The 16,616-nt window shown below is 40.4% G+C and overlaps 1 protein-coding gene across 1 annotated transcript; it reads left to right on the forward strand.

Moving 5' to 3' along the window:
* Positions 1-732: 732 nt before the first annotated feature.
* On the forward strand, positions 733-14,858 carry idh3g (isocitrate dehydrogenase (NAD(+)) 3 non-catalytic subunit gamma). Its single transcript, XM_088330497.1, has 13 exons — positions 733-824; positions 1,006-1,053; positions 1,168-1,179; positions 3,060-3,157; positions 3,228-3,343; positions 4,751-4,811; positions 4,945-5,077; positions 7,961-8,094; positions 8,155-8,257; positions 10,715-10,861; positions 10,940-11,034; positions 11,107-11,167; positions 13,436-14,858. The coding sequence occupies exons 1-13, from the start codon at positions 744-746 to the stop codon at positions 13,535-13,537; spliced, it is 1,191 nt and encodes a 396-aa protein (XP_088186623.1). The 5' UTR covers positions 733-743; the 3' UTR covers positions 13,538-14,858.
* Positions 14,859-16,616: the final 1,758 nt, after the last annotated feature.

Below are 16,616 nucleotides of genomic sequence, written 5' to 3' on the forward strand. Positions count from 1 at the left end.
ATGAGGGTTCGATTCCCGGCTCCTCCGTGTTATATATCGAAGTGTCCTTGGGCAAAACACTGAATCCCTAATGCCCCCAATAAGCAGGTAGGCGCCTTGCATGGCTGACTCCTTATTAGTGTGTGAGTGTGTGTGTGAATGGGTAAATGTAAAGCACATTGTAAAGCGCTTTGGGAGGTCTTCATTGACTTGAAAAGCGCTATAGAAATGCAGACCATTTACCATTTACAAATCATAAAACAAATACTACTGATAAACTCTGAACCTAAAACAACCCCTGATTCAAATAAATGTCTTTTACAGAATTATTTTTGTACCACAAGGAGTCACTAAATATTAAACACTGTCCCTTTAAAAAATGCGTAAATTTCGTTAATTTGGGAAAAAAAACAAGTACTGTATGCTCCATAAACTCATGTCACATACTATAACATTTTAGCCAAAGCTAATTCTAAATATTTTTTCCCCAGAAATACTTTTAAAGAAAAAACATACATAAATGACACAATGTTATAAAACAGCACACTTGATATGTCAATGTCACGTGGTTTATGAAAACACCCGCATATCGTTGTCAATCTTTTACACGTTTTACACCTTTTTCGTCTTTCAAAAATAAACAAAATATCCTGACACTCACATATTTTGTTCATAAATAACACTAATTTTAAAAAAAAAACGTAAATCTGTATCGATTGATGATAGTTGGAGAAAAAAATACTACTTCCGGTCACAAATCCAAAATGGCTGCCCCCTGTGTTGCTCTTTCAATGACTAAAATAATCCAACCTTTCCGGGCTGGAATTACTAACAACATTTTTAAAGTAAGTACATCAAAAGTCATTCAAATAAGTTTGTTAATATGCTACTTAGGCGCTGTATAAGTGTTGTTCTATCGTATTTACCGTAGAACAAGGTCAACCGAGTTGAAAGCAGTGAGATCGTAATACCAGCCGTCATTTTCCTGCTTTCCCAAAACTAACGTGTTTGTTTTCATTGATTCAGGTTTTGGGAACTTCTGCTTCAAGTCAGAGGAATAAATCAGTGCTGACTGTGAGTGTTTTAACACTTGTGAAAATGTCGTGTGAATCTATTGACACGGCATGCATATTTCTGTGTTTAATAACTCACCTATCTGCTTTTCATGCCTCCTGACTGCATACAAAGGGAACGCATATTGTAAGTGTTCAAGATTCAAAGTGTTTCTTGTCATATGCACAGTAAAGAACCGCAATTCCCTGCACAATGAAATTCTTACTTTGCTGTCCACACAGTTGCCAGCGTAATAAATCTAAGATACTGTATACATGTATTCATAAAAGAATATTTCGAATATCAAAAGATTTAAATACAAGATTTACTCAAGATGAGTTAAGGTAATAAGATAAAATTAAGATATAACACAGTTGAAAGTGAATGTAGTGCAAAACTAGTCCAAGTATGGTCCATGAACACACATTAAACACTAAAAACAACAGTACAATATAATTGTAGTGAGTAATTGTAAAACTAGACATACAATTTAGGTCAGTCTGCAGGCACTGCCTTGTAAATATTGCCTATCTATCCATATAATCTTTTTGATCTCATTGTTTTTTAAAGCCTTTAATATATGGAATTTAGTCAAGTCATGTTTATTTGTTTACTTCTAATCACAAAAAGTCTCAAAGGGCTGCACAGATCAAAGACTATTGTAAACCACAGCCTATTATGACACCATCCCCTCATCTACAACCTACACGAGGGCAAATAATACACATATTCTCAACACAAAATGTAGGTTGTTCATATGCTATAGAATATAAGTGTGTTTTAAGCGTCGATTTAGACATTTCCACTGAGGTTGCAGATCGAATCTCAGGGGAAAGAGCATCCAACAGCACCGGGGCCCGAATGGCGTACGCTCTTGAGCGTGCCGATCTCTTCTTGGCTCTTGGGATCACTAGTAGACCAGCATTTTCAGAGCGAAGGCTCCGGACCGGAACATAGGGGGGAATGAAATCTGAAAGATAAGAGGGAGCAAGTCCATGCATGATTTTGTATAATACCGTCTATCTTGTTGTAAACCATGACAATAAAGATAATGACAAGAGAGTCTAGTCAAGTCATTGTCATCCGATAGCCTTTAATCACAAAATCGCAAAGTCCAGACTATTACTACATCATCCCCTGATCTAAAACCGATATGAGGGCAAGGAAAAACTCAAAAACCTCAGCATGAGGAAAATGAAGAAACCTTCCCGCTTCTCTCTTTCTCTCCTTCTCTTTTCTCTCGTTCTCTTTCTATTTCTCTTTAGATTTATTTATTTATCTCTTTCTTTCCCCCTCTCCCCCTATTTCTGTTTTTATCTCCTTTTGCTTCTCACATTCTCCATCTCTCCTCTCTTTCTCCTTTTCTCTCTTTCCTTGTCCCACACTCTCTCCTTTTCTCTCCCTCTCTTTCCCTTATTTCTTTCCCTTTTTTCATTCTCTCTAAATCTACTAGTCCGGCCCCCGAGAGAATGATTTGTCTATCGTGTGGTCCCCGAGTTAAAATGGGTTTGACACCCCCACTCTAAGCCATTAGTACCTTTTTGAAATTACTTTTTAAAAATGATTCAAAATGAACCATGTTAACCAGGATTTTAATTTTAACCTCAATTAAAATATCTTAAAACAAAAACAAACCCTCTATAACTCCTGCTGATATATAAGATGATATCTGTATTGAAATTCATAACATTAAATGGCCTAATGAAATCCTGGTGAATGCAGTAATAACATGATAAGCTGTTACTTCCATTTATCTTTTTTATTTTCTAAACTGTCAGAACAAAAGTTCTTCTAATCGTTTGTGATAACCCTGGCTCAGGAAGTAGTACTTTATTTTTTTATCTATTTTCAGTAAAATAACAAAATACTTAAAAGCACTACTAAAAATATCTGCCAATGGGAGACCTTTTTTTTTTAACTATGTTTTCCATTTTTTTCTGTTATTTAAAACAAGAAAATACTAAATCAAATCTACAAAATTGACCACTGAATCATGAAGGGTTTTGTTTCCTCGCAAATGTTTTTAGCCTCCTCCGGCAAAATATGGCGGCCGACACACCGTCACTCTCATCCCCGGAGACGGAATCGGTCCGGAGTTGTTCAATCATGTCAGGGAAGTCTTCAGGTACATCGAACTGAAATTGGATCGTGCCAGCTGGCTTCATTTTTTTCCTCACTCGGCATTTCCTGCGCAGGTTCAGCTGCGTGCCCGTCGACTTTGAGGTGGTCCATATCAACTCGGCTTTGGAGACGGAAGACGACATCGATAACGCCATTACCGCTATTCGCCGCAATGGGGTGGCCCTCAAAGGTGAGGAATATTTTTTTTCAACCTTTTATAATGCACTGAAACTGTGAAGCACGATATTTCTCTCTTATCATTTTCTATTCAAATGATAACTATATTGATTTGGTAACCTGTATTAATCGTGAATTAATGAACCTAAAAGTATGGATGGATATAAATAAATTATCTTTAAATTTAGATAAAACCAAAGTAATATTCTTTGGTAATCGCAAGGCTAATCAAGATTTAGAAGTAAAAATGGATGGTGCTGCGATAGACGCTGTATCAGAAATTACGTTTTTAGGGGTCATAATAGACAATAAATTAAGCAGGAAAACACACATCAGACACATACAAACTAAAGTATCTAAAAGCATTTCAATAATTAATAAAGCAAAATTCCTTTTAAACTATAATGCATTGTATTTATTACATTGTTATCTAGTTCTGCCATACTTAACATATTGTGCAGAAGTCTGGGGCAATAATTACAAAAGTTCACTACAGCCCCTTTTTATTCTTTAAAAAATAGAACCATACACAAGGTAGGATATCGAGATCATACTCAGATTTTATTCCTGCAGTCCAAATTATTAAAAGTAGATGATTTAGTCAAATTTTTCATTGCACAACTGCTATTTAAGATCAACGAAAACATAGTGCCAGAAAAGATCCGTAAATTATTCATTCGGAAAGAGGGAAATTATAACGTAAGGGGCTGTAGTGAATTCATAATCCCAAAGGTGAGAACCACTAGGAAAAGTATGTGTGTGTCTGTGTGTGGAGTCAAGCTTTGGAACGGATTGCAAGATGAGACCAAACGGTGTCCAACTATTCACTTGTTCAAATTTAAATACAAAAAAACATTCCTGGCGGAATACAGAGATGAAGAGGGTGGGGTATGAGTAATTCGAGAGATTGGGAATAGTGCGTCTTGTTAACTTTGTTATTGTTGCTATTCTTATGTCAAAACTATTATTTTTAATATCAGTACAATTGTTGTTATATCAATGGTGTATTTGGTGGGCAAGATGAAGGGGTAGGTAGTATAAGCATTTGCTTCTTCCTACCCCTTTCCGAACATATTATGTAACATTATTTTGTTGTTAAGTTATTGTTTTTGTTCTGTTTTTTTTTTTATGTTGGTATAAAGTTTTCATTCATTCATTCACTCTTTCTCTTTCACTCTATTTATCACTCTCTTTCTCTTTCTTTTCTTTTTCTTTCTTTATATATATCCTGACTGATAGTTACTCCTCTGATCACTGGAAGATTGCGCAGATTGTTCCCAATTAAATTCAATGTTCTGCAGTAACTTAGTTGAGTAAAACTAATCTAGCAATATTGTTCTGCTGTTTTGTTGTTGCTCCACTGGCAGATGAATAATAATACAAGTCCCATTATAACCGAGATGCTTTTTTCTCCTGCCAGGTAACATCGAAACCAAGCATACCATGCCTCCTTCCGTCAAATCCAGGAATAACCTTCTCCGGTAAGTTTAAAGGTTCGGTCTCACCTGCATTCAAGTCAAGTCATTTTTATTTCTATAGCCCTTAATCACAAAGAGTCTCAAAGGGCTGCACAGTTTATTATTTATGTTGAATTTTCTCACAATGCGTGAACAGCACCAGCTTGGACCTGTACGCCAACGTGATGCACTGCCAGTCCCTGCCCGGCGTTCAAACTCGCCACAAGAACATCGACATCATGATCATCCGCGAGAACACCGAGGGAGAGTACAGCAGTCTGGAGCACGAGGTCAGAACCTTCAATGGCTCCTCGAGTAGCCTATTGACCCTTCGCACGCACGTGATCCGACCATGTAACGACGGCGTGACGGACGCCAGTAATCTTCCGAATAACACATGTATTGAAAACTTGAGAGAAGAAAAAAAAATAAATAAATCACCGGCTCGACTAGTGAGAGTGAGTGAGTGAGTGAGTGAGTGAGTGAGTGAGTGAGTGAGTGAGTGAGTGAGTGAGAGTGAGAGAGAGAGGAATGGAGAAGAAGAAGGTAAGCAAAAAAGGTAAAAGTAAGAAAGAAAGACGGAAAAGAAACTGAGAGACACAGAGAGAAACAAAGAAAAAAGAGTGAGACAGACAAAAGGAGAGTAAAAGGAGTGGTGGATGCATAAAAAGAGAAAACAGAAAGAGAGATAGAGAGATAAACAGAGAAAATGATGAAAGAGAGGGAAAAAAATGAGAGATAGATCAAGAGATAAAATGAGAAGAGGGACAAATACAGAGAGAGGAACAGAGCAAAAAGGGGAGAAACAGAGAGAGAAAAAAGAAAAGCAAGCAAGAGAAAGGGAATGAGGGACAGAGAAGAAAAGAAAAAGACAAAAAATAAGCGAGAGAGAGCAGAAGAGAGAAAGAAATATATACAGTAAATAAAAAAGAGAAAGAAATACAGTTTCAGTTGATTTGGGAGAAATGCCTGGCTTTGGCGACCTCAAGTGGACATATTTCAAACTGCATCTCAACATTTTACTTCAGCTTCTTTCGGCCTTGTCTCGTTGGGCCAGATTCAATCCCTCGGCGGGCCTGAGCTGGTCCGTGGGCTGCAGGTTTGTAACCCCTGATCTAAAAGCTTAATCAAAGTCTAAGTTGATCATAGACTGGAATTTTAAGTGACTGTGTTTTGTGTATTGTTACCCAATGCAACGTCTATTACTGTGTCAAATATTTCAACCCCAGGATAAATTGCCCCCCCCTCTTAAACGACTTCATATCGAATTGTTGGGGGAATGTAATTAAACAGTTATGGCTCCTTGTATACCTTGTAGAAATCACTTTAGAGCAAGTTGGCGAAATGACAACGCCTTTTCTTACCGATCAATCTAAACGAGCTGTTTTAATTGCGATCAACCAGCATTTCAAAACAGTATTCTTCCGAATAACACATGGATTGAAAACTGTTAAGTTTTCGACCATGAAGTTAATACGCTGAAATGAACTGTCAATTTCTTAATGGAGGCCAATGTTCAGAAGATAGGCTAAGGCACACGTGTCAAAAAGGCGGCCCGCGGGCCAGATCAGGCCCGCTAAGGGATTGATTCCGGCCCGCGAGACAACACTCAGAGAAGCGCAAGAGAAAAACAAGCTGCAGGTTGAAATAGGTCAACTTGATGTTGCCAAAGCCAGGTGCCTCGAACAAAGACACTGTACTTGTATTTCTCTCTCTCTCTCTATCTTTTTCTTTTCCACCCCTTTTCTCCCACTCTGTCTGTCTCTTTCACCCTCTGTGTCTCTCTTTTTCTCTTACTTTGTTGCTCTTTGTCTCTTTCTCTCTCTGTGTCTTTTAACCTCTTTGCTCTAACTTCCTTTTTTCCATTTCTCTCTTTTCTCTTTCTCTCTTCATACCCTTTGCGCTTTCTTTTCTCTTTTCTCTCCTTCTGTCTTTCTATTTCTCTTTGGATTTCTTTCTTCCTCTCCCTTTCTTTCCCCCCTCTCACGACTTTTTATCTTTTGTTTCTAATGCTCTCTCTTTTTCCTTCTTCGTGCCGCCCTATCTCCTTTTCCCTCCCTCTTTCTCTTATTTCTTTATCTCTCTTTTTCTTTCTCTTTAATCTACTAGTCCGGCCCCCGACAGAATGTTTGTTCTATCGTGTGGCCCCCGAGTTAAAATGAGTTTGACACCCCTGGGCTAAGGTGTCAGGCCCGCTAAGGGATTAAATCCAGCCCGCGTGGCAACTGAGGGAAGCGCAAGAGAAAAACGAGCTGCAGGTTGAAATATATCCACTTGATGTTGCCAGGTGCCTCGAACAAAGACAATGTACTTGTATTTCTTTCTCTCTCTTTCTCTCTCTCTTCCTCCCTTTTTCTCCCACTCTCTATCTCTCTGTCAGTCTTTGTTTCTCTTATTCTTACTTTGTTCCTCTTTGTCTCTTTCTCTCTGTGTTTTTTTACCTTCTTTTGCTATTTCTTCCTTTTTTTTGCCCCTCTCTCTTGCTTTGCCCTTCTATCTTTCTACCATTCTCTCTTTCTATCCTCTTTTCTCTCCTCTTTATCGCTTTCAATTTCTCTTTGGATTTCTTTCTTTCTCTCTTTTTCCCCCCTCTCTCGCTATTTCTCTCTTTATCTCTTGTTTCTCTCATTCTCTCTCTCTTTCTCTCTCTTTCTTTCTTTGTCCCACACTCTCTTTTTCTCTCCTCCCTTTTACTCTTATTTCTTTTCTTTTTTTTTTTTTTCTCTCATCTACTATTCCAGCCCCCGGGAGAATGTTTGTTCTATCGTGTGGCCCCAGAATTAAAATGAGTTTCACACCCCTGGGCTAAGGCGTCATTTTTAAGTTGAAGTTGCTCAAGTCATTTCTACAAGATACTGTTATTTCTTTCTCTCACTCTTTCTGTCTTGGTATTTTGTTTTTTTTTTCTTTCTTTATCCCTTTCTTTTTTATTTATCACTCTTTCTCCTTTCACTGTTTCTCTTTCTATTGTTTTTCCCTCCTTCTCTATTCCCCCCGCTATCTCTCGCCCCCTTTTTCTCTCCCCCCATCTCCCTCACCTTTCTCTCTTTTTATTCCTTCTCTCTCTCTCTCTCTCTCTCCCCCCCTCTCCTTTTGATCTACTCCTCCGGCATGCCATTTTTTCCTACCCTGTAAGCCCCCGAGCTAAAACGATTTGGACACCCCTGTTTCAGAGCGTCTCGGGAGTGGTGGAGTCTCTTAAAATAATCACCAGGAACAACTCTCTGCGCATCGCGGAATACGCCTTCCGGCTAGCCAGAGAGAAAGGGAGGCGCAGAGTCACTGCCGTTCACAAGGCCAACATCATGTGAGTCTTTTGAGTTTTTCCTCTTTTTTCCGCATTTGGACGTTTCTTTTCCTCCCGCAGGAAGTTGGGCGACGGCTTGTTTCTGCAGTGCTGCCGAGAGGTGGCCTCGGGCTACCCCGACATCACCTTCGACAGCATGATTGTGGACAACACCACCATGCAGGTGACCACGAAACCTGGACCGGATGAGGCTTAGTCCATTCAATTCGGAGTTTGCTTACACATATCTGATTCTATGATTTCAAATTTCTAGAAAACTAGGAATTCCTCCAAACTGATGACTAGCCAAGGGGTGTCTAGCTCATTTTATCTCTGGGGCGACATGATAGAAAAAAAACGATTTTTCTCTGGAGCCAGGCTGGTAAATTAGAAAGACAGAAACAAGAAAGAGAGAAAGAGGAATAGAGAACGAAAGGGAGAAAGGTACAAGAGAAGGAGAAAGAAGAGACAGAGCGAGAAATAGAAGAAAAAGAGGGAAACAAGAGACAGAAACAGTGGGATAAAGAGAAAGTGACCGAGAGAAAGAGAACAAAATAGAGACATAGACGGAGAGAGAAAGAAGGGGAAAGAGAGAAAGAATAAAGTGGGAGTGAAAAATAAGAGAAATGGATAATGAGACAGAGGGAAAGCGGTATGAGAGAGAGAGAGAGAAAATACACAAAGAGAGAATAGATCGAGAACGAGAGAGAAGGAATAGACATAGAATAGGAGCGAAACAGAGAACGAGAGAAGAGAGAAAGAGAGGAAAAAGAAAGAGGGAGAGAGAAAGAGAAGATGCAGATACAGAGAAAAATGCAGACTTTTTGGGAAATACTATTTGCATGTTCTTTATTTACGATCAAAGATAAACTAAAAATGAATTCAAGGGCAGTGTATATCAGGGGAGCTAGCTAACATTTTTTTCATCTTGTGAGCTAATTACAAAACGACGACGTTGATGAAGGGGGTGAGGGTCAAACAGAGTTGCTGGATACAACCGGAATGTTTGATGTTTGATCTTACATTACACATAGTCCAGTGTTTTTCCGATTTGCTCAGTCCACAATTGAATGATTTTTGGACTACAGTCCATAAACATGCCCGATTAAAGTCACCGTCGACGATAAAGCTCCGTTGGGGTGTGCAAGCTGCTGTTTATTGATAGCAGCGGGCAGGAGATTTAGCGCTATGCTAACGTTAGAATCCGGTGAAACGGTTAGCGGTGGGTTCCAGAATAGGTTTAGAGCAAGGGTTACGGTTTAAAATAGGGTTGGGGCTAGGAACTCTGGTTTGAGCTCCATGTTAGGGTTTTAAACTGAAAGTAGGGTTCCTGAACAGGTTTAGAACTAGGGTTACAGTTTGAAATGGTGTTAGAACTAGGAACTAGGGTAAGAGTTCCATGATAGGGTTTTAAACTGAATGTTAGGGTTCCAGGATAGGTTTAGGGCTAGGGTTATGGTTTGAATCGGGGTTGGGGCTAGGAACTATGGTTTGAGCTTCATGTCAGGGTTTTAAACTGAACTTGGGGGTCCAGAATAGGTCTAGAGCTGGGGTTTCAGTTTGAAACAGGGTTAGTGCTAGGAACTAGGGTTTAAGCTCCATGCTAGGGTTTTAAACTGCAATTAGGGTTCCATAAGAGGTTTAGGGCTGGGGTTACGGTTTGAAACAGGGTTAGTGCAAGGAACCAGGGTTTGAGCTCCATGTTAGGGTGATACACTGAATGTGGGGTTCCAGAATAGGTTTAGAGCTAAGGTTACAATTTGAAACAGGATTAGAGCTAGGAAGTAGGTTTTGAGCTCCATGTAAGGATTTTAAACTGAATAAAGGGTTCCTGGACAGATTTAGAACTAGGGTTGCTGTTTGAAACAGGGTTATGGCAAAATACTAGGGTTTGAGCTCGATGTTAGGGTTTTAAACTGAATGTAGGGTTCCTGAATAGATTTAGAGCTAGGGTTACAGTTTCAAATGGTGTTAGAGCTAGGAACTGGGGTTAGAGTTCAGTGATAGGGTTTTAAATTGAATGTTAGGGTTCCAGAATAGATTTAGAGCTAAGGTTACGGTTTGAAATAGGGTTAGTGCTAGGAACTAGGGTTTGCGCTCCATGTTCGGGTTCTAAACTGAAAGTAGGGTTCCAGAGTAGGTCTGGAGCTAGGGTTGAGGTTTGAAACGGGGTTAGTGCTAGGAACTACGGTTGGAGCTCCATGTAAGGGTTTTAAACTGAATGTAGGGTTCCTGAACAGGTTTAGAACTTGGGCTACGGTTTGAAATGGTGTTAGAGCTAGGAACTAGGGTTGGAGTTCCATGATAGGGTTTTTAATTGAATGTTAGGGTTCCAGAATAGGTTTACAGCTTAGGTTACGGTTTGAAACAGGGTTAGTCCTCGGGTTACAGCTAGGGTTAGATGTAGTATTAGGGTTTTTAATGGATTTGAGGGTTCCAAAATAAGGTTGGGGCTAGAGTTGAGGTTTGAAACTAAGGTTTAGGCTCTCTTTCTTTTGATCAGAGCCGGATTCCTTCTTTTGCCGGAACTGGAAAATCCGGAAAACCTGCTTTGAAAGTCTTTAAACCGCGCTTGAATTTGACCATGACTGCAAAAAGTCGATTAAAAGAAGGAATTTGGCCTCGCGTTTCCATTTTCCAGCTGGTGTCGAAGCCCCAGCAGTTCGACGTGATGGTGATGCCCAACCTTTACGGCAACGTGGTGAGCAACGTGTGCGCCGGGCTGGTGGGGGGCCCCGGCCTGGTGCCGGGGGCCAACTACGGCTACAACTACGCCGTTTTCGAGACGGTGAGCGTCGGCGGCGCCGGGACGGAACACGGAGTTTTGGATAAAAGGAGTCCATGACCGCTATTTTTTCTAATTCAGGCGACCAGGAACACAGGAAAGAGCATCGCCAACCGAAACATCGCCAACCCAACCGCTCTGCTGCTTGCTAGCTGCATGATGCTGGATCATCTCAAGTATGGCCGATCGTTTTCCGCTTCGTGACTCTTTTAAACGAATCCATCCTTTTTTTTTTCGTTTGATTTCAGTCTTTATAATTATGCGAATCTGATCCGGAATGCAGTGCTCACCACCATGAACGAAACACGGGTGAGTCCCTCGATTTTTCATGAATGGAATGCGATATCATTGAGAGCTGCCTAAAATCTAATTAGATGAAGAGCATTTTCGGGATTTGGGGGGGAAAAATAGCATTTTTGATCACCATTTTTAGGTTAAAAATCAGTTCTTAGACAATGTTATCACTAATAATATGTGAAAAGGGGAAATGAAGAAGAAAAGGGGATAAAGGGCAAAGTATATAAAAGAGAAAAATGGGGGGAAAGACAAAAGAAAATTGAAAAAAGAAAGTAAAGGATGAGAAAGAATGGGAAAAACAAGCAAAGAGGAAAAGAAAACACATTGGGGGGGAAACACTACCGTAAAATCCGGACTATAGAGTGCATTCGATTATAAGCCGCACGCACTACATTTTATGGGCATTATTGATTTCGTCCTTACACAAGCTGCACCTGTATATAAGCCGCATGTGCCCACATTAAAACATGGAGCAAAGTCAAAAGCTTATCCCAATTTTGACTTGGTGCCGCGATTGTAATGAAAAATGTGGTATACAATCCAAACACTATAATCGGCAACATGAATGGAAAATGATACCTGTAATTAGAATTTAATGCAGACCTCTAAAGTCCGGGTCCCGTTGAAAGTAATCCATTGAAAAAAATGTATATTTCCAAAGTTAAGGGTGGGAAAAAAATATACCGGTATCCACAATTGTCCGCTGCAACAACAAACAGATTTAACTCAGCTTCACCCCACTTCCCGTCAGCCCGCGTTTGCTCCGCCCCTTCTTTTTGATTCGCTCGTAGATAACATATCACAATAAGTCTCTAAAATAAATACATTACAAAAATATACAGTTGCAAATACATATTATACATGGTTACACATATTTAAAAAGAAAGACGGTACACCGAGAGAGTTTCCAAAGCTTTAATAATAATAATAATATAATTTTCATCCCAAACCGTGCCTGTGAAAGGAAACCAACGCGCTACTAATAACACGCTCGCAACGCATCATGCGTATCTATTAAAAAAAGCCATACCGCAATTGCGAAATTCACGGTTAACCGTCCTCATCTTTCTCCTTATAACTGCCGCCATCAAGGGCGACTTCCTCATTATCGGAAGGAACCTTCGTCAGACTGACAATTCGTACGCAAACTAAGAGGATGCCGTCTACCTCGGTGCACTTATTCCACCGGTCTAAATCTTACCTTTTGTACTCGAGTGCCGCTGGTGGCAGTTAGAAAAATGACATAAATTGGCCACTTCACCGAATAAGCCGCAGGGCTGAACATTTGGGAAAAAATTAGCGGCTTATAGTCCGGAATTTACGGAGCAAAAAAAGGAGAAAATGAGAAAAAAATGGAAAAAAGAGAAACTTGTAAAATGAGGGGAAAAAAGATAAAAGATTTGGAAAAAGTATTCCTAGCAGCATTTAAGACTGCCATTATCATAAGGTTGATAGTAGTTATCACCTAAAAAACGGCAATATTGATCGATTCCTGTAGATGGCACCCTTTGCTTGAAGATGCACTGGTAATGTCTTGAATTAGCCCTTGGATTGAAACCCAGAGCACCATCTCGAGCAGGAGTCTCAGACTTGCCCCGTCCTCAATATGAAATTTAAAGGGACAGTGTGTATTATTTTCCCACTAGATGTCGCTGTATTCTGTCGGGCCACCGAAAACAAGTGCTACAAACACGATTTTAAGTGGTCAAAACGCAACTGAATAAAATTTTGAAATAAAAAATAAAATAAAGAATAAAAGGGAAGGAATGAAGAAAGAAATAATACAAAAAGTAAAACGAGAGAAAAAGAAAAAAGAAAAAAAAAGAAAAAAGAAACCCCTGTCCTTTCTTTTTCTTCCTCCATTTTTTTGCTTTCTTTCCCCCTACTTATCGTTTTAGTCCCGTTTACCTTTTTTTAACTTATTTTTCTTATTTTTTCTTCCTTATTTTTTTCCTTTCTAAATAAAAGTATTCTCTTCTTTGATAAAAGCTGGGTGAAGAAGGTTGCTTTCTGCCCATTTTCAATTTCCGTAGTTTTGGGTTGCACAACACATGACAGTGACATCTAGTGGACAAATATAAAACAGCGGAACGTTTTCATCAGTGCTGTGGATCCTAACTTCAGCAGACCCCCTGAAGTTGAGGAGTCAGAATGAACATTGCCCCATAGTTTTTTTTCACTTTTGTACTTTTGCTAGAAAATGCTCTTTTCCTCATCCCTTCTAAATCGGTGCGGTAAACCACGGCAGATTTCAGCATTGGTGTTTTTCTCCCCGTTCAGTTACACACGGCGGATATTGGCGGTCAAGGCACCACCTCGGAAGTGGTTCAATCCATCATGAGGATCATCCAAAGCAAAGGACAACGCACCGCCGAGCTGTAAATTGTTCTCACTTTCACACATAGTCAAAACGTTCACGTTTACTCAATCCTCGTAACAACAGCCATTCAAGGATAAGCGCGCATATATAAAAGTCTGACTCGTCTCCTTGCGGCACTCTGTCGAAATCAGGAGACGCTCTTTTTTTTAGGTTGGCATTCTTTCCCGCTCTTTCAAATATGTTCTTGGCTCGAGGCACCCCCTCGAAAATGAACATGATGAAAAGTAAAACCAGTGTCTGAAGTTCACGACGTCTCTCCCCGGGTGGCCGACAACTTTTTCAAGAAAGAAAAAAAAAAGAGACAGATTTTTCTTTCAAAATCAAACGTTTGCTTTATTCCGATTTCAAAATCTTCGTTCGGTTCGGAAATTTCGGAATTTTGGTCTGTTTGGCAATTTGCATACCCGGCAGCCAATCAGAAGCCTGCATTGTATAACCAGGGATGTGATTTTTCCGACTATAGTCGGAATTCCGACTTTTTCACTTGCGTAGCAAACAAATCTGACTGTCTCACTCTTTCCTTTATTGCTCTGGCGCACCCTGGTGACCGTTAGAAAAATTGCATAAATTGGCCACATCGTTGCACAAGCTGCAGGGTCTGAACTACATTTGAACTGACCTTGCAGTATTTAAAAAAAAAAATCAGGTATGTGGGCAAATTATTTTGTTATTTAAATCTTCTAAAGATGTTAAATTATTAATTCAAGCATGGTTTTGGACAAGTAAATTGCTTAAAACCCAGGAGCTTTGGGGGGGCATCGCCCCCCAGTGCCCCCCCACTGGGCTCTGCCCTGGGCCCCCGGCTAGGTTTCAGACTTTTTCTCCTCACCTCAATCACATCCCTGTATAACTCATGCTTCCGGACTTTCCTGAGTATTATAAGCAGGGTTTGGTAGGGTTACTTGAACTGGATTACTTTCAATGACTTTTGGATGACTCCAATACCAAATATGCTAATACAAGACAAAAGAAACTAGACTAAAATGGCGGCTAGGTCATTTTGTAATTAGCTCACAAATAATATAAGGGGTCTTCTGATCTGCATTTTGTCTGGCCACTCACCTAGGACCTGTTTGCCATGGGTGACCCTACCAGGGGCTTAAAGCCCCCGACAACATAGCTCCTAGGATCATTGGGACACACAAACCCCTCCACCACGATAAGGTAGCAGATCAAGGAGGAGGTGTTTTAAATATTTATGTTTTGAATATTTAATTGTATGCAGAAGTGAGCAAAAGCCGTCCCGAGGTTTGATCTGTAGGGGGAGTATAGAGCATCATTTCGCGTGATTGTAACGGGAATAATAAAAATGTGTCTGTGGAATTCTGTGTTGTTTTTGGGGTTAAAAATAAGGAAATGAAATTTATTTTACATCTTTGAGGGTAAATTGATGTTTTTAATGACCTATGTTTTGCAGAATATGATCAGCTTGCTTTTACCCACCTGCTCTACCACTGTTTGGTCGCTAGAGGGCAGAAGCGCCATATCCAGTCAAGTCCTGTTTATTTGTGACGCCCTTAATCACAAAGAGTCTCAAAGGGCTGCACAGATCAAAGACTACTGCAAACTACAGATTATTATGACACCATCCCTTTATATTGTCAACCTAAAATATAGGTTATTCATCTCATCTCATTAGCCGTACCGCTTATCCTCAGTAGGGTCGCGGGGGTGCTGGAGCCCATCCCAGCAATCATCAGGCAGTGGGCAGGGGACACCCTGAACTGGCTTCCAGCCATTCGCAGGGCACACAGGGACAGACAACTCATTCGCTCATAGAATAGAGGTGTGTTTTAAGCTTAGTTCTAATCAAACATCAAATTTAAACAACTATCATTATATAAGCCAGGGGTCTGGAACCTATGGCTTGCGAGCCAGCTATGGCTCTTTTCGTGAGTACATACGGCCTGGAGATCAAATTACACGTAAATCATCCTTGTCTCACTTCTGTCTTTGAGACAAGTGATGCCTATTGTCATAAACTGAATGTTGGGTTCCAGGGTAGGTTTAGAGCTAGGGTTGCTGTTTGAAGCGGGGTTAGGGCTAGGACCTAGGGTTGGAGCTCCATGTTAGGGTTTTAAACTGAATGTAGGGTTCCAGAATAGGAGTAGAGCTAGGGTTACGGTTTGAATCGGGCTTAGTGCTAGGGTTAAGGCTAGGGTTAGATCAGGGGTGTCAAACTCATTTTAACTCTGGGGGCCACACGATAGAACAAACGTTCTGTCGAGGGCCAGACTAGTCGATTAAAGAGAAAGAAAAAGAGAGATAAAGAAATAAGAGAAAGAGGGAGGAAAAAGGAGAGAGGGCGGGACAAAGAAAGAGAGGAGAGAGAGAGCGTGAGAAACAAAAGAGATAAAAAGTCGTGAGAGAGGGGGAAAAGAAAGGGAGAGGAAGAAAGAAATCCAAAGAGAAATAGAAGGAGAGAAAAGAGAAAAGAAAGCGCAAAGGGTAGGAAGAGAGAAAGAGAAAAGGAAAAAAGGAAGTTAGAGCAAAAGAGGTTGAGAAAGAGACAAGTGCAACAAAGGAAGAGAAAAAGAGAGACACAGATCGTGAAAGACAGAGAGTGGGAGAAAAGGGGTGGAAAAAGAGAGAGAGAGATAGATAAATAAATACAAGTACAGTGTCTTTGTGAGAGGTACCTGGCTTTGGCAACATCAAGTTGAAATGAAAGGAAATGTTGACATATTTCAACCTGCAGCTTGTTTTCCTCTTGCGCTTCTCTGAGTGTTGTCTCGCGGGCCGGACTCATTCCCTTAGCAAGCCTGATCTGGCCCGCGGGCCGCCTGTTTGACACCTGTGGGTTAGATGTAGTGCTACGGTTTTGACTGAAAGTTAGGGTTTTAACGGATTTGAGGGTTCCAAAATAAGGTTGGGGCTAGAGTTGAGGTTTGAAACTAAGGTTTAGGCTCTCTTTTGATCAGAGCTGGATTCCTTCTTTCAACGGAACTGGAAAATTCGGAAAACCTGCTTTGAAAGTCTTTAAACCGTACTTGAATTTGACCACGACTGCAAAAAGTCGATGAAATGAAGGAATTCGGCCTCGCGTTTCCATTTTCCAGCTGGTGTCGAAGCCCCAGCAGT

Source organism: Urocampus carinirostris, chromosome 3, assembly GCF_059441175.1.
Source record: "Urocampus carinirostris isolate Australia breed hairy pipefish chromosome 3, RoL_Ucar_1.0, whole genome shotgun sequence".
Lineage (NCBI taxonomy): Eukaryota > Metazoa > Chordata > Actinopteri > Syngnathiformes > Syngnathidae > Urocampus > Urocampus carinirostris.